Source organism: Clarias gariepinus, chromosome 12 (genome assembly GCF_024256425.1).
Source record: "Clarias gariepinus isolate MV-2021 ecotype Netherlands chromosome 12, CGAR_prim_01v2, whole genome shotgun sequence".
In the NCBI taxonomy this organism is placed as follows: domain Eukaryota; kingdom Metazoa; phylum Chordata; class Actinopteri; order Siluriformes; family Clariidae; genus Clarias; species Clarias gariepinus.
In genome coordinates, this window is record NC_071111.1 from 24,956,700 (window position 1) to 24,984,494 (window position 27,795).

A 27,795-nucleotide genomic window follows, 5' to 3' on the forward strand; every position below is an offset into this window, starting at 1 on the left:
TAAAATTCTTTAAATTAGCAGACTATTCCTTTGGCGTGAGGGGAAATTGCAGTTCCGCAGGCTCTGATAGCTCTAACATCACGGTCAGGGACAGAGAGTCTGGATCCAGCAGAAGGTCAGTGATGATGTTGACCAGCACCTCTCCCCTTACCCGAGCCAAGTGAATAGGATGGCAATCAACTAAAGAGGTAAACTGGAATAAAATCAGTGGCAGCATTAGCTCGGGCTAGTAAACTAGTTACTCATTTTAATTATTACTGTAGTCAATATTAATTCAAAATAATCCTGAGAAAATATTATTTTGAGTTAATGTTGACTACAATAATAATTACTAGCACGAGCTAATGCTGCTACTGGTTTTATTCCAGCTTACATGTTCAGTTTGATTGTGATTCTTTTCACTCGGCTCTGGTAGATCAGAGGAGACGGGCACTGGTTCATCCTCACTGACCTGCAAAGCACGTGGTCGGTACTGCGAGCGAGTTGAGTGTCGTTGCGACGTAGAACCCTCGACTCCGAACATTCTCCCCGTGCAGTCCTCCAGGCTCTCTGGCCGTGATCAGCCGTCCGAGCCGGCGTGCAGCAGAGTTACTGCGTCACCTAGAGCATCACCCGTAGTCGCTTTGCCTGTGTCACAGCTGGACCGTGATCAGCTTATTGCCGAGCAGGAGAAGGATCCGGTTCTGCATAGGGTGCTCGGTTGGGTTAAAGCGGGCGTGAGACCGGATTACACCGCAGTCGCTCATCTAGGGCGAGAGGTAAAAGCTCTTCGCTCCCAGTTTACTCACCTAGCTTTGCACGAAGGGTTACTCTACCGCCGCTGGCAACGGCCGCGCGGCGCGGGCGAATGCTTTCAGCTGCTGGTGACAAGGGCTTTGCGTGCATGTGTACTGGGTTCTGTGCATGGACGTTCCAGTTCGGGACACTTCGGGGTGAATAAAACTTTGCGGTCGTTGTGCGCTCATTTTTACTGGCCGGGCTGTCATACCGACAGGAAACTCTTTGTTCACCAATGCGACCTTTGCATGGCAAAGAAGGGCCCCACCCAGCGCTCGCGAGCACTGCTGCAGGACTTTCGGGTGGGGCACCTATGGAGCGTATGAGTGTGGACACATGCCGGCGAAAGGTCGAACTCTGCAGAAGCCGGACCGCCTCAGGACAATGTTTGCGCTCTTTCCTCCTCCACAAAAAGACCCCGGCGTTCACAGCGCCAGCGCCGACTGCCTTCACGCCTCCAAGACTGAGAGAGTCATGGTGACCAGGGACGGTCACAGCTCGGGTGGGTGCAGTGTTGCGTGGGCGGAGCGGCAGCTAACGACCATCATGCATTGCGGGGGGTTTCAATGTGTTCACCCTGTTGGGGAAGGGTGTTTGGGTTAGTGGCTTCGGCCAGGTTTGTGTGTTAGGGTGTGTGTGATCTGTTGAATGTGTGCTGGTTCATGCTAAGGCTGAATTGGGTGTAGGTTCTTGTGTGAATGTGTTGCTCATGTTATACAGTGCTGTGCAAAATAAAATACTCCCAGCCATTGCATTGGGCAGCAATTAAGCTCACTCGTCTCTCCAACATCCTTTCCGGCAGTAAAACGCTACAATATTAATCTACTTCAAAACTAGGTGTAAGTTTATTGTTCTTCCACTTCAGTGAACTTAAAATTAACTATTGTTACTTACCTTAGCCTAGTGTACTGCACACAAAATGGCTACAATGGTGTGAAATCCATACTTAAAAATACATGGTAATTAAAACATGTGAATTGTACTGGTTTATTTTGTACATCAGCAAGCCTACAATACCATGACCCAGTGTAAAATGGTTATATAACACAAAAAACAAACATACCGTGCGTACGTAGTGTGAAAACATCTTCCAGTATTTACAACAGCTCATTAAATGATTAGGCTACAGTATGTAACAAGTCCGGCATCTTCAGAGTTGATCTAAATGCCCAAGGCGACATCTAGTCAGTATATATATCTATGGTCTTTTTAGTTTAGTTATAGTTTTATATGTTGTTTGTCTTAATGTTCCTTCCTTTGTTTTACAAATATGACCCAATATATGTTCGGTGATACTTCAGATAATATGTTTAAAAAGCATTTATCTTTGTATTGTGTTATATTTTTATACTAGTAAGTTGTGTTAAAAATAAATCTCCACATTACTGAGCCTTCCCTTCACCGGAAATAGGAGTGAGAGTTTTCCCATCAGTCAGTGCGCCTCGCGAGAGCCTGAAAATGGAGCTGGAAAAAGGATTTATATATTTATTATCATTATTGTTGTCGAGGGAATCATAGGACGAAATAATTAAAATGTTAATTTAATCAAGAAATTGTTAGTATTATATAGGTTAGCAATCTGTAAAAAATAATATTTGTACATCTTGTAAATCAATAAAATATTTTCTATCGCTTCAATAATATAAGTTTTTTAAAATGGTATAAGTTTTTGTTGAAATAATTGACATTTCCACACAATAAGTGACATTTCCACAGCAGCAGCGACAGATATCCGATGTTACCAAACATTTCCTTCACCGACATCCCCTGCACACGGAGCAGGAATAGGGAGCACCCTCTGAAGTACACTTCGGAATGGAACACAGCCATCGGCTGTAACGAATCCTTTTTCCTAAAGTGAAAGCGTTTCAGCCGCGACTCTATTTTCTGGGAGTGTTGGTTAAGTTAAAATACAACGTTCTTATATCAAGGAACGATTATTTAAAGCAGAAACTGGGATATTAATGTAACACAACAGGGTCGGGTGACTAAAGGTGAGTGATTTATTTATTACTAACGACTTTATATAAATAAAACTCAGATGTAGGAGATGTGTATTAACGACTGTAAGGTTGGAAGGATGGACGGAGACACGGCGAGTTCATTACTGACGTTTAATGATAAACAAACAACCTGAACAAAATAACCGGGTGACAAACAAACTTTCCATGAAACTAAACAATATATGCGAGGCCAAAGTGCAGTTTATTCTGAGAAATGAAATGAAAACAAGTACAAAAAAAAAAAACATGAAAGAGGCCATGACTGCAAAGCGCCCTCTAGCGGTTTCCCCTGACAACGACACAATGTGTTTCACTATTTACAGTACAGTAGTTATAAAAATAAAAGATTAAGATGAATATGAGCTGTAATGTAACTCTTGAACAATACTGTACTTCTAATGGCAATTTTTGTTTAATATTGTCCCCAAAAGAACAAATTTAGAACAAATAAAAATATACATTTCTGTTAAAAATCGAAATAAATCTGAAATGTAATGTTATCCAGTATAAAAGTAAAATAGCCACACATTTTACAGCAGATTTTAGAGCAACACTTACATGACCCAGATGTTACTGAAATAAAAGTATAATCTGTAAAAAAATGTTTAATTGGCAACTTTTATAAAATTTTCAGTATTGATTCAAAATAACGTTTCTCAGCATTATTTTTAATTTAATATTGACTAACATAACTAAAATGAGTAACTAGTTTACTAGCACAAGCTAATGCAACTACTGATTTTATTCCACCTTACCTGTTCAGTTTGATTCACATCCTTTTAAATTTTAATCTGTTAATTTGAAGCATCTACATCTAAAGGTTTTTTTTCTTCCTTTTTTTCGCGTGACCTTTCAGCTCCACCTTTTTCTTTTTCTCCCATTTTCATCCATGGACATTATTATTAATTATTTGCTCTGTCTCGTTGATTAATATTGTGACGGGGGCGGGGTTTCGCTTGGGAACCATCATGCTTTGCGGGAGGGGCTGTTATGTGTTCACCCTGTTGGGGAAAGGTATTTGGTTTAGTGGCTTCAGCCAGGATATGTGTGATGTGTGTGTGTGTTGTTATGCTGCTGGTTATCTTGTGTGAGTCAATAAAATACTCCCAGCCATTTGCATTGGGCAGCAAATTAATAACTCGTCTCTCCACCATCCTTTCGGGCGTAAAAACGCCACAATATATAAAGGGTTAATATCTCTCTCTGTACATTAGAAGTGAAAGGTGTCGTGTTTCAGAACACATGTACAGTACATTCACATGCACACAAGCACGCGCTCTTTGTCAGCGGCACCCGTGCGATCGCCGCCTCATCCATCAGCGGAGAAAAGAGATGAAATATTTATTCTGTTTTTATTATTTCTGTTATTTTAAATATTTTCATGTATATGTATTTGCGTACTGACTGGGCCGATCACTGGGAAAACCTCCGGTGCCCCAGATCAGGGGCGTAGCAAGCTTTTCAAAAGTGTGGGGGATGAATGTGGTTTGTTTGTTAACAATAAAAATGATGAATACAATGACAGAAGGGTTCAAAAGGTATTAACATACAAGATATAAAAAGCTTTCAATTTAAATGAGTGATAGTGATACTAAAAACAACTATGTACATATATAAATGCAACCAACAACAACCAAAAGTGGATACTATAGAGCTCAGAGCTTAACTAAAGATCTCAGCAGCCCATCTCTAATCCTTCTGAAATGTGAGTATGAACCGATTCAAAGAGTCGACTCATTCTTAATGACTCATCACCTGGAATGAATCGTCTTTCCTAAAGTGACTCCATTTTGTGGAAGTCCAGGAAAAGTTGAAAAACAATGTTCTTATATTAAGGAAAGTTTTTATAAAGCAGAAACTGAGATATTAATGTAACACAACAGGGCCGGTGACTAAAGGTGAGTGATTTATTTATTACTAACAACTTTATATAAATAAAACTCAGATGTAGGAGATGTGTATTAACGACTGTAAGGTTGGAAGGATGGGCGGAGACACGGCGAGTTCGTTACTGACGTTTAATGATAAACAAACAACCTGAACAAAATAACCGGGTGACAAACAAACTTTTTATGAAACTAAACAACAGATGCGAGGCCAAAGTGCAGTTTATTCTGAGAAATGAAGTGAAAACAACAACAACAACAACAACAAACATGAAAGAGTCCATGACTGCACGGCGCCCTCTAGCGGTTTCCCCTGACAACGACACAGTGTGTTTCACTATTTACAGTACAGTAGTTATAAAAATAAAAGATGAAAATGAGCTGTAATGTAACTCTTGAACAACACTGTACTTCTAATGGCAATGTGTGTTTAATATTATCCCAAAAAGAACATTATTTTAAGGACATTATATTTAGAATAAGTAAAAATATACATTTCTGTTAAAATCGAAACAAATCTGAAATGTAATGTTATCCAGTATAAAAGTAAAATAGCCACACATTTTACAGCAGATTTTAAAGCAACACTTACATGACCCGGATGTTACTGAAATTAAAGTATAATCTGTATATTATAAATGTTTAATTGGCAACTTTTATAACATTTTCAAGCAAATACATCAGTTTAAAAAAGCTTCTTGTTTGACATTAGGAAATGTACAGATATTTTTGACTATTTTAAGACATGCAGTGCTTTAAAAAATATTTGATGCCCTTCCTGAGTTTTCATTTTTAGCTTATTTTTTTAAACCTGATGATTGAGATCATCAAATAAAATGTAATATTTCACAAAGACAATCCAAAGTAAATTCAAAATACAGTTTTAAATGGTGATTTTATTTTACTAAGGGGAAAGCTCTTTAAATCTGCCCCATATGAAAAAGTAATTGCCCCCTTGCTAAATCATGAATGAACTGTAAATTTTGGAAAGCTGAGTTAAATTTCTCTTGCCGCACCCAGGCCTGATTACTGCCAGACCTGTTAAATCAAGAAATCACGTTAAAAGAACCTGTTTAAAAGTGAAGCATGGTAATGGTGACACAATTAATTATTGGGTTTAATTGGGCAATTACTTTTTTACCTAGGGCTGACCTTTCTTATCTCCAGCCTTCATAACACCTTCTGGGTGTCCAAGAGCAGCCCATCATTCATTTTATTTTTCAAATAAATTAATTTTAAAATATTACCTTCTGCATATTTTTCATTTGTTTTCTTTGCACTATAGTCACATCTTTCATTTATTGCATTCTCTCTTTTATTAGTTTTAGCTTGTTATATACTTGCTGGTTCATTCTATCTATTACTACCTGCTGGTGCACCTTATGTACAGTTTCATTCCCACCTGTACAATCATCATGCATGTGTACATACAAGCTGTATTTTTATATTTGTTGACAGCATTTATCCCTCTTTAATGCACCTAAATTGTAAACGGCGTGTTTGTGTGTGTAACGATGCATAATAAAGTACTCTATCTATCTATCTATCTATCTATCTATCTATCTATCTATCTATCTATCTATCTATCTGTATAATTTTAAAGGTCAGTCCTGGTGTCCAGGCTGATGACTAAATTCTGTAGATTCTGTAGACAGATTTTAAACCCAAGGATGACCTATATACTGTACGTTGTTCTTTAGGTCAAAGATGCGAAAATGATTGTGTGGAAGTTTAACTTCAGATTTGTTTTTGTGTTTTTCAGGAGTGTAATCCACGAGATCAGACTCACCAGGACTTACCTGTTAGTTTGTGGATACTTTGCTAATATTTAAAGATGAAGACTCCTGATCTGGACACTGATAAAGTGTCCCCACCCTCTAAAAAACGGTAATCTACTATATCTAGGCATTTCAGTCATTAAATATTCATATCCAAATTACTGATTGAGTACATATGAAATAAGTAATTTAAAAGTGTAAACAGTAAAGTGTTTCACTATTATTGACAAACTAACAGTCACCATAAAATTTATTTTGTTCATTGCAAGTAAAATTTATCTCTCATTAAATTAACAAGTTTAAATAATGTTGTGCAGTAAACTCCAGAGAGAGAGATCAGAATCAGCAGCACCCAGCTGTGTCTCCATGAAGAGTGATGCCTCTATGAATCAGCCTATTAATTTTAAAGCTGGAGACTCCTCACCTCTACACAGGTAACGTCTCCTCACTGTTAATGTCACTGCTGAAGTCACAGTTAAAGGGAAATTCATCAAGACAGAAACGGCAAACTAAATAATAAAACATCATATCTGTTATCTTTAATGAAGTCACTACTAAGTGTCAAAATATTTTTTGTCTTAATTAGATAAAATTTTTTATGTGTTCGCGGTACCTTTAAAATAAACGCCAGTTAATTGGTCATTATGTTTTGTGATGTTTATAAATTATTATGTTTCTAATTATGACTTAATTGTCCAAAAACGTCTTGGCTCGCTCTATGTTCTGTAATCACAGGTTATGTCACCGCTTAGCATAATTTAGAAACTAATAGGACACCAAGCTGAAAGAGTCTTTTAGATTTACATTAACATTCAACAAAGATATTTTGCTATGTGTAGTAGTAGGAGTAACTCTAACTATAAAGAGTTAATCTGAGAGGATGGTTACAGAGTACGCCACCCTGAATGGGGAAACACTAAATGAACAAAGGATTAAGACCCTTAACTAAATATACTGTATATATCATAAATAATCCAATGATCTAGAGAAAATGGTTTCCCAAGACTCAGTGATGTGCATGGGGAAGTCTGGTCCATCTGGTCCAAATGCACAGATGACGTACTGTATTAAAGATTGTTAAAGAAAAAGTTAATACTTGCTATGATAGAAAAGTGTCAGACACACAATACATCACAGCCTGCAGATTGATTTGTCTCTTAAAAAAAACGCCCACCTGGCTTAGCTCAGACACCATGTCAATGTCATATTTTTGCTATTCATTGTTCAAAACTTAAATACACTTTATGGCCAACAGTTTGAGTTTTATTTGCGTTTATACGGCGTCAAAAAAACCTTGCCTGCAGGTTTTTCTTGGCGTTCAAATCCCAACGAACGCAAGGAAAACGCTTCTAGTGCGTTTTCTTCGCGTTCTTTTTATGCTTCGGAGGACCGGATATATCCCATGATCCTACATGCTATACATAGGGAAATGCGGGGGACAAAAAAGCATTGCACCAGCTGCAGCAGACAATCAAAAGTGGAAACTGATATCCGACAGTAATTGAAAAACTTGGGCAGAAATTTTGGCGTTTCTTCATAAACCACAAAAAAAACTTCCTTTAATCCGACGTTGTGCAGTCAGAGGGTAAACCCAGTAGTGGCCGCGATTTTTATCTTTCCCTACGCCGCCGTATTACAAGAATTTTTAAAACAAGAAGATTAATGTCTAATATAGCAAAAAGATCCATATTTAAAAAAGGAGGCACCTAAAATAAAACGACAAGGGCTTTCATATCCAGTTCCCGACACACTGCCTCCACAGGTTAACACACAAACTACAATTTGGGCTGCAGGCTGGCGTTAGACAGAGACAAACGAACGCCAGTGTAGAAGTCAATCGAGCGCCACTACAAAACGCAGCATAAACATCTAGGACGTTCTGAGCGCGTTCGTTTATCCAAAAACTTAACGCTCGTGTGAACAAGGCCTTAGTTCACCTCAAAGTTTGTCTAGTGAGCTTGAGGTCAGGACTCGGTGCAGGACACTCAAGTTCTTTCACTCCAACCTTGGTGTGTAATGAAGCTCAGTTTTGTGTTTTGGTCTCTTGGTTCTGGTGAAGGGAAATTAAAATGTTGCATGTTACAAATTCCATATGTGTATTTATTGAGGACACCTAAAAAGAATGATTTAACAAGTTTTTAATATGAAAGGAAAGATAACAGTCACCACTTAGCACAGAATTGTTATAATTTATTCACTATATTAAGAATTATGTCCTTATTACATTAAGAAGGTATTTAAAACAGTAAAGAGTGTATATAAATAACTAAAGTACTGTCTGTAATGTTGTGCAGTAAACTCCAGGGAGAGAGATCAGGATCAGCAGCACCCAGCTGTATCTCCATGAAGAGTGATGCGTCTATGCATCAGCCTATTACTTTTAAAGCTGGAGACTCCTCACCTCTACACAGGTAACGTCTCCTCACTGTTAATGTCACTGCTAAAGTCACAGTTAAGGGGAAATTCATCTAGATAAACAGGACGGCAAACTAAATACTAAAACATCTGTTATCTTTAATGAAGCCACTATTAAGTGTCCAAATATTTTTGTCTTAGATAGTTTTTTATTTATTTATGCATTTGTGGTATCTTAAAATAAATGCTGCAGGGTATGACAGGCTGTTTTGTGATGTAGATAAATTATTATGTTTCTAAGTATGGTGTAATTGTCCAAAAACGTCTTGGCTCGCTGTATGTTCCTTCATCACAGGTTATCTCACCGCTTAGCATAATGTAGAAACTAATAGGACACCAAGCTGAAAGAGTGTTTTAGATTTACATCAATATTCCATCAAGAAATATTGCTAAATGTAGGAGTTACTCTATCTATAAAGAGTTAATCTGAGAGGATGGTTACAGAGTACGCCACCCTAAATAGGGGAAACACTGAATGAACAAAGGATTAAGACCCTAAACTAAATATATATATATATATATATATATATATATATAAGAAAAAGTTAATACTTGCTATGATAGAAAAGTGTCAGACACACAATACATCACAGCCTGCAGATTGCTTCATCTCTTAAAAAAAAAAAACTCCAATGCCCACCTGGCTTAGCTCAGACACCATGTCAATGTCATATTTTTGCTATTCATTGTTCAAAACTTAAATACACTTTACGGCCAACAGTTTGAGACACCTTACTATCACACTTGTATGTGCTTTTGATCGTCTTATTCCTGAGTTACTGCCACTTTGCAGTTTTAAATAATCTCCACTCTTTTATGAGAGTTTTTCACCAGAGTTTGGTGTGTATCTGTGGGGATTTGTGCTCATTTATCAACAAGAGCATTAGTGAGGTCAGGCACTGATATTGGGTGAGGAGGCCTGGGTGCAGTCAGTGTTTTACCTTACTGTAAGGTTACTTTACAGTGTTTAACCTTAATGATCCAAACCAATCTGGATTCAAAGTGGCACATTCCACAGAGACTGCCCTTCTGTCAGTCACTGAGAAGCTCCATGCTGCTAGATCTGCTAAACTGTCATCTGTCCTCATCCTCCTGGACCTGTCAGCTGCATTTGACACGGTGAACCACAAGATTCTATTATCTATTCCTACAAGCCTTGGAATTTGTGGAACAGCGTGGCAATGGTTTGCTTCTTACCTAAAAGATAGGTCATATGAGGTAACATAGAGGGAATCTACATCTGCCCCACGTAGACTCTCTACTGGTGTCCCGCAGGGCTCAGTACTTGGTCCTCTCCTGTTCTCCCTCTATACTCGGTCTCTTGGTAAGGTCATATCATCGCATGGATTTTCATACCACTGTTATGCAGACGACACCCAACTTGTTCTCTCCTTTCCTCCCTCTGACACTCAGGTTTCCACCCGGATCTCAGCATGTCTGGCAGACATCTCATTCTGGACGGCTGCTCATCAGCTGAAGCTCAATCTCAGTAAAACCGAACTGTTGTTTATCCCTTGTGACTCATCCCCAGGTCAAGACCTTGTGATATCCCTGGACAACAACCAAATCACTCCTTCAGCCACCGCCCGCAATCTTGGGGTAACCGTGGACAATCATTTGTCATTTTCCCCACACATCGCTAACCTTACTCGCTCTTGTCGATTTCTTCTTTACAATATCAGAAGAATTCGCCCATTTCTTTTTTCACAGGGTACTCAGGTGCTTGTTCAGTCCTTTGTTATTTCAAGACTGGACTACTGCAACTCACTCCTGGCAGGCCTGGCTCTGTCCATGATTCGTCCTCTGCAACTGATCCAGAATGCAGCAGCACGTCTCATTTTTAACCTTCCCAAGTTCTCCCACACCACCCCACTCCTCCGCTCCCTGCACTGGCTTCCTGTAGCTGCCCTCATCAAATTCAAAACACTGATGCTTGCCTACAAAGCTAAAAATGGCCCAGCACCCACTTACCTCTCTGCGCTAATTACACCACGCACTGCACCACGTTCCCTCCGATCCTCCAGCACTGCTCGCCTCATCCCACCATCTCTCAGGGATCGAGGGCGGCATTCATCCAGGCTCTTTTCTGTTCTGGCACCTAGGTGGTGGAATGAACTTCCTCTAGATGTTCATACATCAGAGACTTTGACTATCTTTAAACGACAACTCAAGACGCATCTGTTTCTCCAGTACTTGGACTAACCCAACCCCCCCCCCCCCTCCCCCAAAAAAAAAAAAACCTCTTCCCAGTTGTGTTGGACTAATGGCACTTAGTTATTAACCTAGTTAACCCAGTGTAAGTATGTATCAAATGATGTAAACTTTAAAGCACTTTTTGTAAGTCGCTCTGGATAAGAGCGTCTGCCAAATGCCTAAATGTAAATGTGTTTTAGTTCATCACAAAGGTGTTCAGTGGACTTGAGGTCAGGACTCTGTGCAGGACACTGAAGTTCTTTCACTTTAACCTTGGTGTTTTCATGAAGTTTACTTTGTGCACAGAGGCATTGTCGTGCTGAAAAACAGGTTTTGACCTCCTGGTTCTGGTTGTCTTCCATGTTACAATTTCCATATTGTGTATTTATTGACAACATATAAAAGGAATAATTTTTACTAAAGTTTTTAACATAAAAGGAAAGATAACAGTCACCACTTAGCACAGAATTGTTATAATTTATTCACTACATTAACAGTTATGTCCTTATTACATTAAGAAGGTATTTAAAACAGTAAACAGTGTATATAAATAACTAAAGTACTGTCTGTAATGTTGTGCAGTAAACTCCAGGGAGAGAGATCAGGATCAGCAGCACCCAGCTGTATCTCCATGAAGAGTGATGCGTCTATGCATCAGCCTATTACTTTTAAAGCTGGAGTCTTCTCACCTCTACACAGGTAACGTCTCCTCACTGTTAATGTCACTGCTAAAGTCACAGTTAAAGGGAAATTCATCTAGATAAACAGGACGGCAAACTAAATACTAAAACACCATATCTGTTATATTTAATGAAGCCACTATTAAGTGTTCTATTTTTTTAGTCTTAATTAGACTGTTTTTTTTTTTTGTTTTTTTTTTAATTTGTTAGTGTTACTTTTAAAACAAATGCCACTCGATTAAACAGGCTGTTTTGTTAGGTAGAAAAAATATGTACCTAAGTGTGGCTTAATTGTCCAAAAACGTTTTTGCTTGCTGTATGTTCTGTAAGAAAATACATTGCCTTCTATCCCCAAGTCAAAAGAATCTTCTAGAGTTACATCAGTATTCAACCAGGAAATTCCGCTATATGTTTTAAGACCCATAACTAATTAAATCAATTATCTATAGATAAAATCCCTTTATTCAAATATGACAATAAATAGGTACATGAACCAACATTCACATTCGAGGATTTCTATAAAACCAGTCACAGATGGAATGCACCGCTGTCTTCAGTCCTTTAGTTAATTTTTGTCTTTGCAGGACAACAAACAGGTGAAAATCTGATAAAGCAAGATCAGGGCTATAGGGTAAATGTTTTAACACCTCAAAACTAAGTTTTTGCAGAGCGTGGACAGAAGTGTGTGGACATGCATTGTTATGCGGGATCACAAGGCCCTTAGATAGCCGTACTCTGTGTTTAATCTGAAGTTTAGGCTTCAGCTCTTTAATAAGTGTCTCACTGTAACGAGCACTGTTGATTGTTGAACCTTTTTCCTGATAACATTTCAATACTGGCCCTTGAAAATCCTAGAAAACTGTAAGTATAAATTTTCCAGCTGATGGTTGAGTTTTGAACTTTTCTTGGTCAGCAGTTGAGGATATTTCTGTTCCATACTCTGTATCCTCTGAGGCTCGTAGTGATAAATCCACGTCTCATCACCAGTAATGATTCTCTTTAAGAAACTTTTACTTTCCTTAGAATATCGGCCAAAATTTTAAATATGTCAATACCCATCTCGCACAAATCACGAATCACTCCATGCTGCTTTGCTTCTACAGCAGTTACTAATGAACTGATGTACAGTAGAAGCCACTTAGAACAGCCTCGCCCAGCTGAACACCACTCAGTTCCCATCTGAATGGCGTGAACTTACCGTGAGTCCCGTCTTCACCTATTACCTGGAAGGGCTTTTTAACTGTAAAAACGCCCATTTACACATAAATTAATGTGTGACATGTTACAGACAGTTTTTAAGTAAATAGAGATGGGAATCAGTGTTGCCAGTCCTTTTGTTTAAAACGTATGATCTAGGATCGTGACTAACAGTATTATATATAGAAAATGCTGCTCCACCATTAAGATTATAACACGTATGATTATAAGATTATTTTTTATTCACCATTCTTTTTCACCAGGCGTTATACTCTAAACTGTATAAATATACTCTAATCTGTATAAGCCAATTAAGCAAATAATGCATGTGATTTACTTAAATATTTAAAGGGATGTTACAGTGAGAGGAGTTTTATTTAGCTAAGTCAAAAGAACAAGAATTTTATGCGTTTTATTTAATGATTAACGCTGTAAGTATGTTACAAAATTAAGAACTGAAGTTAAAGAAATGACTGAATATGTGTTGTAAAAACATGGTGTAAGAAAACGGAATCCTATGAAATGCATGTAGACTAATAAATATTGATTGTATTAGTAGCAACGCATTGACTCGAATCCTGATTACTGTACAAACCAGTTACTCTAAGAACTACACAACAGACTAGATGGCTTTTTCACTCGGTTCATTAAAGACAAAATTAGAGAAAAACTAAGACTTGCTTGTGAACTTGTCTTTATTTTTCATTCTTAAAAATGGTGTGTGTGTGTGTGTTGTAACCCCCCCACCTTCGAGAAGAATACAACATTTACAAGGCAGAGGACGTTAGAGTTTTAGACGTAACCCTTTGTGTGGTGTTCATATTTTTGTTACTCAGCCAGTGTTCCGGGTCTGGTGGACCTGCTGCATTTTGTAGTTTTTAATTCATCACAACATAAACACATTAAGCAACTATTGATTTTGATTTATGTGAACTTAATTAGAAGTTTAACCCTCTCACATCATTTTACACAACACAAGCTGAACCATGTCAGTCTAGCCAACACATCAGCCCAACTGAATACATTGCCTTTCTCTACCAGCCTATATAACACATGAGTTTTATTGTGTATAATAGGGTGAAGCGGTGCTCCCACTTGTCCCACACTGTCTGCTGTCAAACTGGTCTGTCACCTCGTTTATCAAAGTGGATAATCCTGAAAATTATATGGATGTTTTCCAGCGACATTGTTGCATTAAAATGTTTTCTGCCGGTTTCTGTATCCTACTGGGATTCTGTGGATTCCCCCTCAGATCTGAAGACTCCAGCAAGGATAAGAGGTCCAAAGTGGGCATGAAAGTGGGTGTTCCAAAAAAAACACACCTTCCTTCTAAATTATTGCAATCCAGAATAATTTTTACTGTTTTTTATTTTTAAAAATTTTATGTCACAGCCTTATTCTAAAATGGATGAAATTATTTTTTTTCCTCAGAATTGTACACACAACACCCCATAATGACAACATGAAAAAAGTTTACTTGAGATTTTTGCAAATTTATTAAAAATTAAAAAATTGAGAAAGCACATGTACATAAGTAGTTTTTGCCATGAAGCTCAAAATTGAGCTCAGGCGCATCCTGTTTCCCCTGATCATCCTTGAGATGTTTCTGCAGCTTAACTGGAGTCCACTTGTGGTAAATTCAGTTGATTGGACATTATTTGGAAAGGCACACACCTGTCTATATAAGGTCCCACAGTTGACAGTTCATTTCAGAGCAATCCACCAATCAGGCCTATATGGTAGAGTGGCCAGACGGAAACCACTCCGTAGTAAAAGGCACATGGCAGCCCATCTGGAGTTTGCCAAAAAGCATCTGAAGGACTCTCAGATCATGAGAAACTAAATTCTCAGGTTTGATGAGACTCTCTGTTCAATCTACCATATAGGCCTGATGGGTGGATTGCTGCAGAGATGGTTGTCCGTCTGGAAGGTTCTCCTCTCTCCACAGATCCCTCTGGCGCTCTGACAGAGTGACCATCAGGTTCTTGGTCACCTCCCTGACTAAGGCCCTTCTACCCCGATCGCTCAGTTTGGATGGCCGGCCAGCTGTAGGAAGAGTCCTGGTGGTTTTGAACTTCTTCGATGGAGGCCACTGTGCTCATTGGGACCTTTAAAGCAACAGAAATTTTTCTGTAACCTTCCCCAGATTTGTGCCTCAAGGCAATCCTGTCTCGGAGGTCTACAGACAATTCCTTTGACTTCATGCTTGGTTTGTGCTCTGAAATGAACTGTCAACTGTGGGACCTTATATAGACAGGTGTGTGCCTTTCCAAATCATGTCCAATTTACTGAATTTACCACAATCCAATTAAGCTGCACAAACATCTCAAGGATGATAAGGGGAAACAGGATGCGCCTAAACTCAATTTTGAGCTTCATGGCAAATGCTGTGAATACTTATGTACATGTGCTTTCTCAATTTGTTTATTTTTAATAAATTTGCAAAAATCTCAAGTAAACTTTTTTCATGTTGTCATTATGGGGTGTTGTGTGTGGAGTTCTGAGAGAAAATTTTTTTTTTAATCCATTTTAGAATAAGGCTGTGACATAACAAAATGTGAGAAAAGTGATGCGCTGTAAATACTTTCCGGATGCACTGTATACACGCATCCGTATGTATGAACGTATGTGTATATACGCATCAATGTATGAATGAGTGAATGTGTGCACATGTACAGTACAGTGCAGGCCAAAAGTTTGGACACACCTTCACTCATTTAATGTGTTTTCTTTATTTTTATGACCATTTACATTGGTAAATTCTCACTGAAGGCAGCAAAACTATGAATGAACACATGTGGAGTTATGTACTTAACAAAAAAAGGTGAAATAACTGAAAACATGTTTTATATTCTAGTTTCTTCCAAATAGCCACCCTTTGCTCTGATTACTGCTTTGCACACTCTTGGCATTCTCTCTTGGCTTCAAGAGATAGTCACCTGAAATGGTTTAAAACAGTCTTGAAGGAGTTCCCAGAGGTGTTTAGCACTCGTTGGCTCCTTTGCCTTCACTCTGCGGTCCAGCTCACCCCAAAGCATTTCGATTGGGTTCAGGTCCGGTGACTGTGGAGACCTTTTTTTGTTAAGTACATAACTCCACATGTGTTCATTCATAGTTTTGATGCCTTCACTGAGAATCTACCAATGTAAATGGTCATGAAAATAAAGAAAGCACATTGACAGATAGATGAAAAGGTGTGTCCAAACTTTTGGCCTGTAATGTATACAAAAATAACAGAAATAAACATTACAACCTAAACGCAAAAATTTGCAATTCCCCTTAAAGACAAACAATGGACAAGTCGGCTTCCGGTTGCTTTGCGCCAGCACGTCACAATTCTGGCACTATATCGCCAGGCCGCTAGGTGGTGCTCGGGTAGCAGCAACGCGAAAGACAGACTATTCAGACGCTAACAAACACTGAACACCAGTAAGTATTTACAGCACAAAACCAAAAGAAAATTACAGACATCTTCAACATGTGTGTGTTGTTATGCACAACGTGGATTCCTGTTGGGGAATAAAAATAGAGTGGATGTAAAACTAGTAATGCAAATGTACTGAGCATGGGGATTACAGAGGAGGAGTGACGTGTGTGTGTAAGTGCTGTACAAACCAACAGGGACAGGTCATTTTGTGACACTGTGGTAATAAATTGATAACTTTGTAACCTACTTCTTTGTTCATTTGTTTATCTCATGCTCTCTATTAGATTTACAATAACTCCCAGTCAGAAAAAGGTCTAGAATCTTATCTTTTGAAGCTTCTGCAGTCTCACTTATCAAGTAATATTTTCTTGCTGCTTGGACAGATAATTTGACTAGTGTGTTATTGTCTCTTAAAACGAAAAAAATAAATTGTCCAGGCAGCACGAAAATCTTACTTGATAAGAGGGACTGGAGAAGTTTCATATGATTCTCAGCTGAACTTTGAAATGCATTTTTACACAGAGGATTGTAAAATTTAGCCCTGGTTACTTACATTAAACTCGCTCTCTGGGTGACAGACTTCACAGACAATGTGCAGAGCAGGAAAAATTATAATAGAGAATTTATAAAGACCTATTGAAATGTACTTATGAACTATCATTATTAATTGCACCTCAATTTTGATTAAATACTGACTTGAAAACACCCAAACTTTGTCTTTAAGGCTAATATTTAAACTATGGTGAAAATCATCAAATGGATTTTTTTGTTCACAGTGATCTACAGAAGACAGGAGACAGAACAGGAAAGAACATCAGAGATACAGGGTAAGATCAAATCCAACAAAATGACTGTGACACTGACACACTTCTGTTATAAACATCTCTGCTGTTATTAACTACAGAGTGATTAGATTATAGAAAACATACAGTAAATAAAATAAACACATAGTGAGAACATTATAAAAAGCTGTCATTAAAAATGGTCAGAAACATAAGATATTAAAGATTAATTATTGGACCTCATGTCTCACCACATTCTACTTCACCATCTTACAGGCACGACCCAGAATCTGCTGCTGTAAATGAATTTCAGAAAAAATTTAAATTAAATCTGATGAAGCAGTTTCAGTTCTTGAATGGAGTGATAATAAACCTGGGAACCCAAACACTCCTGAATGAGATCTACACAGAGCTCTACATCACAGAGGGAGACAGCGGAGACGTCAATAAAGAACATGAGGTGAGACAGATTGAAGCAGCATACAGGAGAACAACAACAGAGGAAACATCAATCAAATGCAATGACATCTTTAAGCCCTTATCTGAACAAGACGAACCCATCAAAACTGTACTGACAAAGGGAGTCGCTGGCATCGGAAAAACAGTCTCTGTGCAGAAGTTCATTGTGGACTGGGCTGAAGGGGAAGCAAATCAGGACATCCACCTCATATTTCCACTTCCTTTCAGAGAGCTGAATTTGATGGAGGACCAAAAACTGAGTCTGATGGAGCTCCTTCATGTCTTTTTTAAGGAAATAAAAGAAACCGAAATGTTCAATTGGGAAAAGGTTCTGTTCATTTTTGATGGATTGGACGAGTGTCGTATTCCTCTAGATTTCCAGAACACAGTGAGAGTGTGTGATGTAACTGAATCAGCATCAGTGCCTGTGCTGCTGATAAACCTGATCAAAGGGAATCTGCTTCCCTCTGCTCTCATCTGGATCACCTCCCGACCTGCAGCAGCTGATCAAATCCCCTCTGAGTGTGTCCATCGAGTCACAGAGATACGAGGGTTCAATGACCCACAGAAGGAGGAGTACTTCAGGAAGAGGATCAGTAATCAAAGCCTGGCCAATAACATCATCACACACCTGAAGTCATTAAGAAGCCTCAACATCATGTGTCACATCCCAGTCTTCTGCTGGATTTCAGCCGCTGTTCTAGAGAGAATGTTGGGTGAAGCAGAGAGTGGAGAGATCCCCAAGACTCTGACTCAAATGTACACACACTTCCTCATCATTCAGATAAACATCATAAGAGAAAAGTATTTAAAGAAGCAGGAGAGTGATAAAGAAATGCTTCTTAAACTGGGACAACTGGCTTTTGAGCAACTGGAGAAAGGGAACCTGATCTTCTATGATAAAGACCTGAGAGAGTGTGGCATTGATGTGAGAGAAGCAGCAGTGTACTCAGGTGTGTGTACGCAGATCTTCAGAGAGGAGTTTGGGTTTCACCAGAGTAAAGTGTACTGCTTTGTTCATCTGAGCATTCAGGAACACCTCGCAGCTCTGTATGTGCACCTGATGTTCAGGATAGACAATAAAAATGTCCTTAAAAAGAGTCAAGCTTCAAAATTACAAATTACAGTTTTAGATTTCCACAAGTGTGCTGTAGATGAAGCTTTAAAAAGTCAGACTGGACATATGGATGTTTTCCTTCGCTTTCTTCTGGGTCTCTCACTGGAGTCCAATCAGAAACTCTTACAGGTCTTAGTAACACAGACAGGAAGTAGCTCCCAGAGGAAACAGGAAACAGTTCAGTACATTAAGCAGAAGATCAGTTGGGAGCGTTCTACAGAGAAATCCATCAATCTGGTCCACTGTCTGAATGAACTGGGTGATAATTCTCTAGAGGAGGAAATCCAACACTACCTGAAATCTGGAAAACAAAAGAAACTCTCTTCATCACAGTTGTCTGCTCTGGTGTTTGTGTTACTGACATCAGCACAGGAGCTGGAGGAATTTGACCTGAATAAGTATATCAGTCCAGATAAGTTAACAGACGATGTTCTTCCGAAGCTGATGGCTGTGATTGCGGCATCCAGGAAAGCAACGTAAGTAAAGCTGAATATAACTGTTCTACTGTTACAGTGTTAGAGAGAAACTGAAAACATTTCCACTAATTTTTGCTGTGGGATGTTTTGACCTCAACATGATTCAGGGTGGAGTTACTGCAAATACATTAAAAATAAAATATACATAAAATAAGAAAAAAATATATTTTTTTAAACAAATAAACAAATGAAGTTGCCTGTGATCTTAATCTTGTATGTCTGTAATTTGTAAAGTATAAATTCCCCTGCAAATGACCTTCCGTATTTTGCCGAACACTTGTGATGTCAGTCCCTACGAATGAGCATGTCTGTGCTTTGGCCAGGATTTGGCAAGGTCATATATCTTTTTTTTTTTAAAGGTTTTTGTTTCGCGTGCACATTTTTATACATTTTCCGCGAATAATGGAGGCTGCATTGGAGCGCTTTGAAAGTATTTTCAGCAAAGCAGATGGGGTGGGGGCAATTTCTAAATCACACAAGGTTGCCAGATAATACTAATCCAGTGCTAATAGGATATAGATATGTGGGAGCCAGCTGATTTCATTTAAGGAGAGAAACATTACAGTTATGACTCACTATGTTGAAATAATTAAAAAGTTATGTGATTTATGTTGAATATTTGGTGCATTGGTTTGGTTTGGCAATTACAAAGTTGCAATGGCAACTCCATGTGGCGCTCTTTCTATTTGCACTTACAAATGCAATACTTAAAAATGAAATACAAACTTCTTGTGGAGGTTGAAACTCATTTGAGTGAAACACAAAGTAATAGTTTTACTTGGGCTTGGTCTATAGATGCTTCTTATTTGGAAATTTGCACAATTTGGACAAAGTTTGTAGGAGGAGATGTGAGAAGACTTGGATTCAAGATTCAAAGAACTTTATCAATCCCAGAGGGAGATTGTTTTGTCTTGGTCATACAGTTGCATTGATTAATTTACTGGGGGAAAAATTATATATAATATAAAAGAAGAAGTAGTGGTTGTTTTCTGTGTGGGGGTGGATGGGGGAGCAGAAGGAGAGGAGCCTGTGTTACTGCTGAAGTTGGAGGTGGTGTGAGACAGAGGGACATCAAATCTGTTAAAGAAGGTGTTGACATCGTTAGCACGTTCCACATTGCCCTCAATAGCTTGGCCACTCGTCTTGTAGCCAGTAATGCTCCCAATGCCTCTCCACACCTCTCTCATGTTGTTGTTCTTCAGCCTTTGTTCCAGTTTTTTGCGGTAAGACTCTTTCCCCTCCCTGATTTTGAAAGTCAACATTCTTTGAGCCTTTTTCGCCGCTTCCTTATCACCAGACCTAAAAGTCAATTTTTTCTCAAAGGAAGCTTTAATGTCCTTGGTGACCCAGGGTTTATTGTTGGGGAAACAGCAAATCTTTCTCATAGGTACACAGGTGTCCACACAGAAGTTTATGTACTCTGTAATGCAGTCTGTCATACCATCAATGTCCTCTTTATGCGGTTCACAGTGAACATCCCAGTCTGTAGCCTCAAAACAATCCTTCAGGGTATTAGTGGCTCCTTCTGACCACCTTCTCACATTATTCACTGTAGCAGGCTGCCTTTGGACCAGGGGTTTGTATATTGGCTGGAGATGAACTAGGTTGTGATCTGACTTCCCCAGAGGGTGAAGAGCTGCAGCACTGTAAGCACTTTTAACATTAGCAAACAGCAAGTCCAGTGTCCTATTCCCTCTGGTGTGGCAATCCACAAACTGAGTGAAAGTGGGGAGAGTCTGCATCAGGGATGCGTGGTTGAAATCACCGTAGATTATGAGAAAGGCATCTGGGTGCCTGGTCTGGAGTTTGGCGGTGACCAAGTGGATGACGTCACACTCTGCGGCGGCGTTCGCGGACGAAGAAATGTCCACGGCAGTCATTATAACATGAGAGAATTCCCTGGGTAAATAATATTGGCGAAGTCCGACAGCCAACAGTCACATGACCGGGGTTACACCACACGTTTAGGTTTAGTTTATTCATAAAGAACATTTATAACAGCCGCGAGACTGACCAAAGTGCTGTACATCCACATCATAACATCATAAAAAGGGTAAAAATACACAATACACACACAAATTTAATAGGCACAGTAGAGCCTAGTAGGCCAGAGAAAACAGATGGGTTTTTAAAAGGGATTTAAAAATAGTCAAACTAGGAGCCGTTCGGATAACAAATGGCAAGTCATTCCAGAGACGAGGCCCTATAACCCAAAAAGCACGGTCACCTCTACGCTTAAGTCTGGAGTGTGGGATTAAGAGGAGGTTCTGGTCGGCTCATGAAACGGGCTTGGAATATAACCCGCATGCAGACGGGCTTTTAACTTGATCGCAAACCCTCCCCGACACCCACGTTTCCTCTTGCGCTTCCTCCGTGTAATGTTTAAAGGCCAGCGACGAATACAGTCCAGAATGTCCGTTTTAAAATGCCTATACTGTTTAAGAACACACTCCATGTCCGACTTATAAAGATTTAAAAATGTTGATCAAATATCCAAAAGGGACTGACGATCGTAAACTATAAGGGCGCCACAGTTCAAATTTAACGCATTCAACCATAGTATTAGGCAGGAGAGCAATAGACGGCACGCTGACACAGGCACCATCTTGTCACCATCGTTGTTGATGTAAACAGCCAGCCCCCCTCCTTTCCTCTTACTGCTCTCACTCTTCGTCCTGTCGCTCCGCATCGCGCTGAAGCTGTCCAGTGTAATACTTGTGTCAGGCACATCGTAACCAAGTCTCTGTAAAACACATTAGACTGCTCTTGCAGAAGATGTTTACTGTCCTTACTAAGGCGTTCAGCTCGTCCATCTGGTTATCCAGAGATCTCACATTACTCATGATAAGAGACGGGAGATGGGGTTTGTCCTTTCTCATTCTCTCCTTCTGCTCCTTTCGTCTCTCCTCATTTTTGCATCCTCTGCGCCGGTTTCTTCCACCTCTGCGTCCTTTCGGTGTCCTCCTCCGTATCTCATCAGGGATGTTTAGAGCCCGAAACACAACTGGGTCTCCAATGCCGGCCGGCTTTAATGCGATCAGCTGTTCCCTAGTGTAAACAAAGGAACCGGCTCTGTGCTGCTGCGCGCTGATCGCCGAAAACATAAATATTGCTGCATAACTGATAAAAATAACACTTTCAAAACGCATGATTTGAAATGCCAGACTGTACTGACTTAGAAAAATTTTTTTGTTATAAATAGATAAAAGCGGGAAAAATATTAAAAAACAAATAAAACACACAAAAACCCGGAGAGCAACTGCACCAAGCTGCTGCATGCTCGCGCATGTGCATTTTATGTAGCTTCTCCAGGATGACAGAATGACAAAATATCAGACAACATGGGCGCAAAAGGAAAATTTCTAAGAAAGGACAAGGCATAATTTGGTTAAAGTCTCATGATTGTAGCTTAAATCAGCATGAAGCTACAGTAGAGGCTTGGATTGCGAGCATAAGTTGTTCCAGAAGTTTGCTCATATATCAAAGCACTTATATATCAAAGCGAATAAGAAATAATGGGAACTCAGATAATTCATTCCACAGCCCAAAAAATTCATATAAAAATAATTAATACAAAATATAAAGTAAAAATAAGACAAATTAAAACGCACCTAAAGCCAACAGTTCTGTAACATATGCCTTACTTGACAACAACAGAAAGGCATGAAATAGTTATATACAGACAAATGATTTTTTGAATCAGAAAACAAAATGACAAAACTAAATTTGGGCTTGGTCCACAGATGCTACCTGTAAAATTTGGTGCAATTTGGAGCAAAATAGTAAGAGATCCAAATACACCAAATGTAATAAATTTTTTTTATTAAATATAGCAAAACAAAGTTTAAATAAAACAAATATGTAAAAAAATGTGAGCAAATGTGTATAACTTATAATTAACAGTTTGTCCCTGATGAGTCGAGGGTGACCGTGGCAAAGAAAAAGTCCCTGAGATGACAAAAAGAAAAAATTTTGAGAGGAACCAGACTGAACAGGGAACCCTCATTTGAGTGATTATTTATTAACCTTTATTTAACCAGGAAGATCCCATTGAGATTAAAAACCTCTTTTTCAAGGGAGACCTGGCCAAGATAGGCAGCAGCAAATGTCTCACAGTTACAGAAATTACTCAAACACAGACAACAACCACACACATGCAAAAATAAATGAAATAATACAAATAAAATAAAATAAATTTAAATAAAATGACAATCAATCTATATGAAACAATTGCATATTATGGACTTAGTCTCAAGGATTCGTAGTTTAGATTTAAAGGCACTTAGTGAAATGAATTCAGTCAATTTCCATTCCTTCTGCAATTTGTTCCAAGCCATGGGTGCTAAGTGATATCAGATAGGAAGGGACTGATTTGTGGTCATACTGTGTGCTATAAGGCCAAAGTGTTTACGTTACACGTGCTACGATATACAGGAAGGACTACCGGCTCACGGACATTCATATGCCTTGAGGCTGCAGTAAGAAACAAAATGATCAGATTAAAGGTATTTTTTAAAGTGACTCAATCTTATATTACGAGGGTGTGTGTGTGTGTGCATTTCAGTTAGCTTAATAATTGCAGCTTCTCATGATCTTTAATAATATGGTTAGATAAATTGCAATTTACTTGTAATGCTCGGCTTAGATATTAAACCTAGTTACACTAATACGGGATCACGAATCTAACTTCCGGTGTTGCATAGGCCTAGCGGAACAAGTAAAGACACGTCAAACAATTCAAAACAAACCCAAAGGTTATTAAGTGAAAATACAAACAAAGATGCACCAAAAATTAATATTTACAAAATATATACAAATATAAGAATGAGTGTGTGTGTGCGTATGAATGAGATGCAATGTCCAAGTCCGGGTTGTTATTGTCTGTGTATGTATGTGGCTGGGAGAGATGGCTCGGTCTCACCGGTATGTAGTGTTCAGTCCGGGAGCATGAAAATGGATTAAGATGGGTATTGAAGGGTTCCAGCATGGATAAATCCACAACGAGGAAAAGTAATGCACTGGACACAGCAAACAATCTCTTTTTCTTTAGTTAAGCCTTTATTTGTCACATATACATTACAGCACAGTGAAATTCCTTCTTCGCATGTCCCAGTGTAACTGGGGTCAGAGCGCAGGGTCAGCCAAGATACAGCGCCCCTGGAGCAGATAGGGTTAAAGGCCTTGCTTAAGGGCCCAACAGTGGCAACCTGGTGGAGCTGGGGATCGAACCGCTGATCTTCCGATCAGTAACTCAGTGCCTTTAGTGTTACAGCGCTGTGTTCTCCTCCTCGCTTCTTTGTGGCAGAGCTTTAAAGGCGGACCAGGTGACCTCCTGCGTCACCACCGACCTCTCACTACCCGAACGTGCATTCTCGCGAGAGTACCTTAAAGGACCACAACCTATTGTATGGAGCAAAAAACCCTAAAGGACAGCTTAAAGGGGCACACCGCTTCACCTTTAGGAGCTTATGCCGTTTTTTCCCCTATAAAAAGCCCTTTATGTGGCTGCGCTACATACTGTTACTATGTTTGTGTATGAGTGTGTGTGTTTCTATTTGGTATATCTGTTAAAACTCAGAGGCATTACACATATAGAAATAAACCAGATATAATGACTGTTAAAATTACAATTTCTCTTTGATCATATTTTCTAACTGGTGTTAATACTTTTAGTTTATGTAAAATAAGAAAAAGTAAAAGATTTGAGGATTTGTTTGATTATTTGCTCTAACTTTATTTTATTATGTATTATTTTATTTCCTTCAGTATCAGGTGTGATAAAGTTGGAATGAAAAGTTGGTCAGCTCTGGTCTCAGCACTCAACTCAGAAACCTCCAATCTGAGAGAACTGCATCTGACTGTGAAAACCCTGGATCTGTCTGACAGTACACTGGGAGACTCAGGAGTAAAGACTCTCTCTGCTGTACTGGAGAATCCTCACAGTAAAGTGGAAAGTCTGAGGTAAAGTCATCTCTTTGAGAGTCACTGTAACTATGGGTGTTGTCCTGTAGGGGTTTGGGGTTGTTGTAGCTACTACTAGGATAGTCATAGTTCACCCGAACTTTATGGTTTACTTCCGGTGCCCGCAACTTCATTTATGTGGGATTTTGGAATTGTATAGTTATTGCAAATCAACAGACATACTTTAATTGACCTGCATATTTTTAAACGCAAATGCATACATATGAACGCCATCTGTTGACTTTTGAAATTAACCAAATTTATTTACGTGTTACTGTGAAGTAAAGATCGAAGTTGTAAGATTTTAAAGCGCATGTTAAAAATGTACAGCGCCATCTGTTGACTTTTGAGATGAACTAATGATTTTTTAAAGGTCGATTTTTTTTTTTTTTTTATGATTTCTTACTCTGTATCAGTTAGTAGCAAGTTTAGAATACGCCCAGCACCATCTGTGGTAATGAAAGTACACTTTTTTAAATAAGAGCTTTTCCCATTAAAATTTCAAAGTAGAGTATCTTCTATTTCTACGAGGCGATTGCGATGAAACAAAGTCTCCTACCTCAAGCTTGGCCAAATACACCCGTGAAAACCCAATTAAAATTCGTTCAGTCGTTTTTACATGATGCGTGCACCATCTTGATGTGATCTATTACTCATCTTACGTCCTCCCCAAAAAGTTTTTTTTCACAAATATCTTCACTGTACATACACACCAACTTTACAGTTTTATTATATGTATAGATGTATACATTTTTATATGTATATATTTAGAAAAAAAAATAAGTGAAAATTGTAAACAATTATTTTAGACAAAAAAATAAAAACTAAAATAAAATTGTGATCTGATTCCAATGGGTTTATCAGTGTGCAATTTTTGTAACCTAGCATAAACAATGCATTGGTGATACCATTATGGATCTTGTGGTGTCTAATTGATTTTGTTCCTTCTCTGTTGCCTGTTATGAGTTTCATAAATTGGTATTAGAGGAAAAAACTGTGACTGTAAGCTGGAGACACTGAGGTAAGATCATCTCTCTGAGAGTCACATGACCTGCTCCTCAGTAAGACACATTCTCTAATAGTGAGACTGAAGCAGAAGTTTTAGGTTGATCATCAATGTCCTGAGGAGGAAGATTGTTTCTTTTCACTGCACACTGATGATTTGGGTTAGATGTACGTATGTGAGAAGCTGATTTACTATGTACTGTTTACTATAACACGTGTGTGTGTGTGTGTGTGTGTGTGTGTGTAAAACATCTTTTATATTGTGATTGAAAGTGCATGTGTACAGTGCGCGTGTACTGTTTCTTATAACACGTGTGTATGTGCGCACGTGTAAAGCAAGAGTAAGTCTCGTTAGAGGTTAAAAATCCATTTTCTCCCCCTCTGCCGTTATGTGTGCGTGCATGCATAATTTGACATCGTGCCGGTTCACACACACACTCTCTCTCTCTTGCCCTTAGTGTGTGTTTGTGTCTGCTCTACACAGAAACACTACTTTGTATAGTGCAGGTTCATTTGTTTGTTTGTTTTACTTTACAGCAGTGATTCTGTTAGTATACGCTTACACAAGTGTCATTAGCGATGTTGCTTGCAATTTTTTCCGACAAAACAGTCTTTCCGTTAATGTGTGTGTGTTTGTGTGAAAATCAAATAAGAGTGGAGAAAGGTTTACTGTGTAAGATGAGAAGGGGGAGACAGGAGGGGCTGAAAGTAAGAGTCTCCTCTTACTTTAGCTTTACACACATACACAAACACACACACGCACACACATTACCGGCGAGCATAAACGGAAACACTTATCTGTCGGGATTAATTTAAACTTTTTTTTAAAGGTAAAAGTGCAGGTTAATTTGTTTAATTTTTACTTTAGATTTTGTATAAATTATTTTTATGCATTTTTTTTTTTGGCTGTGGAACGAATAATTAGAGTTTCCATTATTTCTTACGGGAAAATTTGCTTGGATTTATGAGTGTTTTCGAATACGAGCCCACTTTCAGAACAAATTATACTCATAATCCAAGGTTTCGCTGTATTTTAATATAATGTGAAGTTACATCACACTGTTTTCATACCTAATTGCTTTTTGGGAATCACCGCCATCTTTGGTTTTAAAGTGTCAGACTTGAGTGTGACAGAGTTGAGAGCATATTTCTCATATTTGTGACATGGTGCTTTCTTTTGAATTTAAGAAGGGTAAAGTCAAAGAAAAGGGACCTTACTGGGAGAAGTTAAATGCCAACCGGCAATATTTTGAGAAACTGGTAGAGATCAAAAGCATTAATCCGCATGATCTGGTAGCTGAAGAGTCGATGAAAGACCCAGACACACAATCTCACATACTGTACCTTGACATTTTTAAATACCTTGCTGTGTTTCTTGCCTGAAAAGCATAGGTGTCACTTGTAGATTACTATCCATCACATATCCCAACCTAGTTGTTTACCAAAATCGAGCTATTCAGCCACTTCCAATGCACAGAGAACGCCTCATCCAGAATTTATTGAAGTAATTTACATTACATGAAACTACGCTACTTAAACACATGCACATACACACACAAACAGTTTGGAGGCTGAAAGTTAATTTAGTTCTTCTACTGTTTACTCGACCTGAGAAAGTCACAGGAGCAGAGTCTTGGGT

The 27,795-nt window shown here is 38.7% G+C and overlaps 2 protein-coding genes across 2 annotated transcripts in view; both read left to right on the plus strand.

Annotated features, from left to right (window-relative positions):
• LOC128533806 (NACHT, LRR and PYD domains-containing protein 12-like) overlaps nt 1-27,795 on the plus strand; it is a 605,307-nt gene that overhangs the window by 350,640 nt on the left and 226,872 nt on the right. The gene's annotated exons all lie outside the window — the stretch shown is intronic.
• Nucleotides 2,648-27,795, plus strand: part of LOC128533835 (NACHT, LRR and PYD domains-containing protein 12-like) — a 53,668-nt gene continuing 28,520 nt past the window's right edge. Inside the window, exons 1-7 of the mRNA XM_053508092.1 lie at nt 2,648-2,771; nt 6,429-6,553; nt 6,762-6,878; nt 8,739-8,855; nt 17,133-17,183; nt 17,415-19,190; nt 24,957-25,151. Coding sequence (XP_053364067.1) covers nt 6,501-6,553; nt 6,762-6,878; nt 8,739-8,855; nt 17,133-17,183; nt 17,415-19,190; nt 24,957-25,151 — 2,309 coding nt within the window. The 5' untranslated portion in view covers nt 2,648-2,771; nt 6,429-6,500. The remainder of the gene's footprint in view (nt 2,772-6,428; nt 6,554-6,761; nt 6,879-8,738; nt 8,856-17,132; nt 17,184-17,414; nt 19,191-24,956; nt 25,152-27,795) is intronic.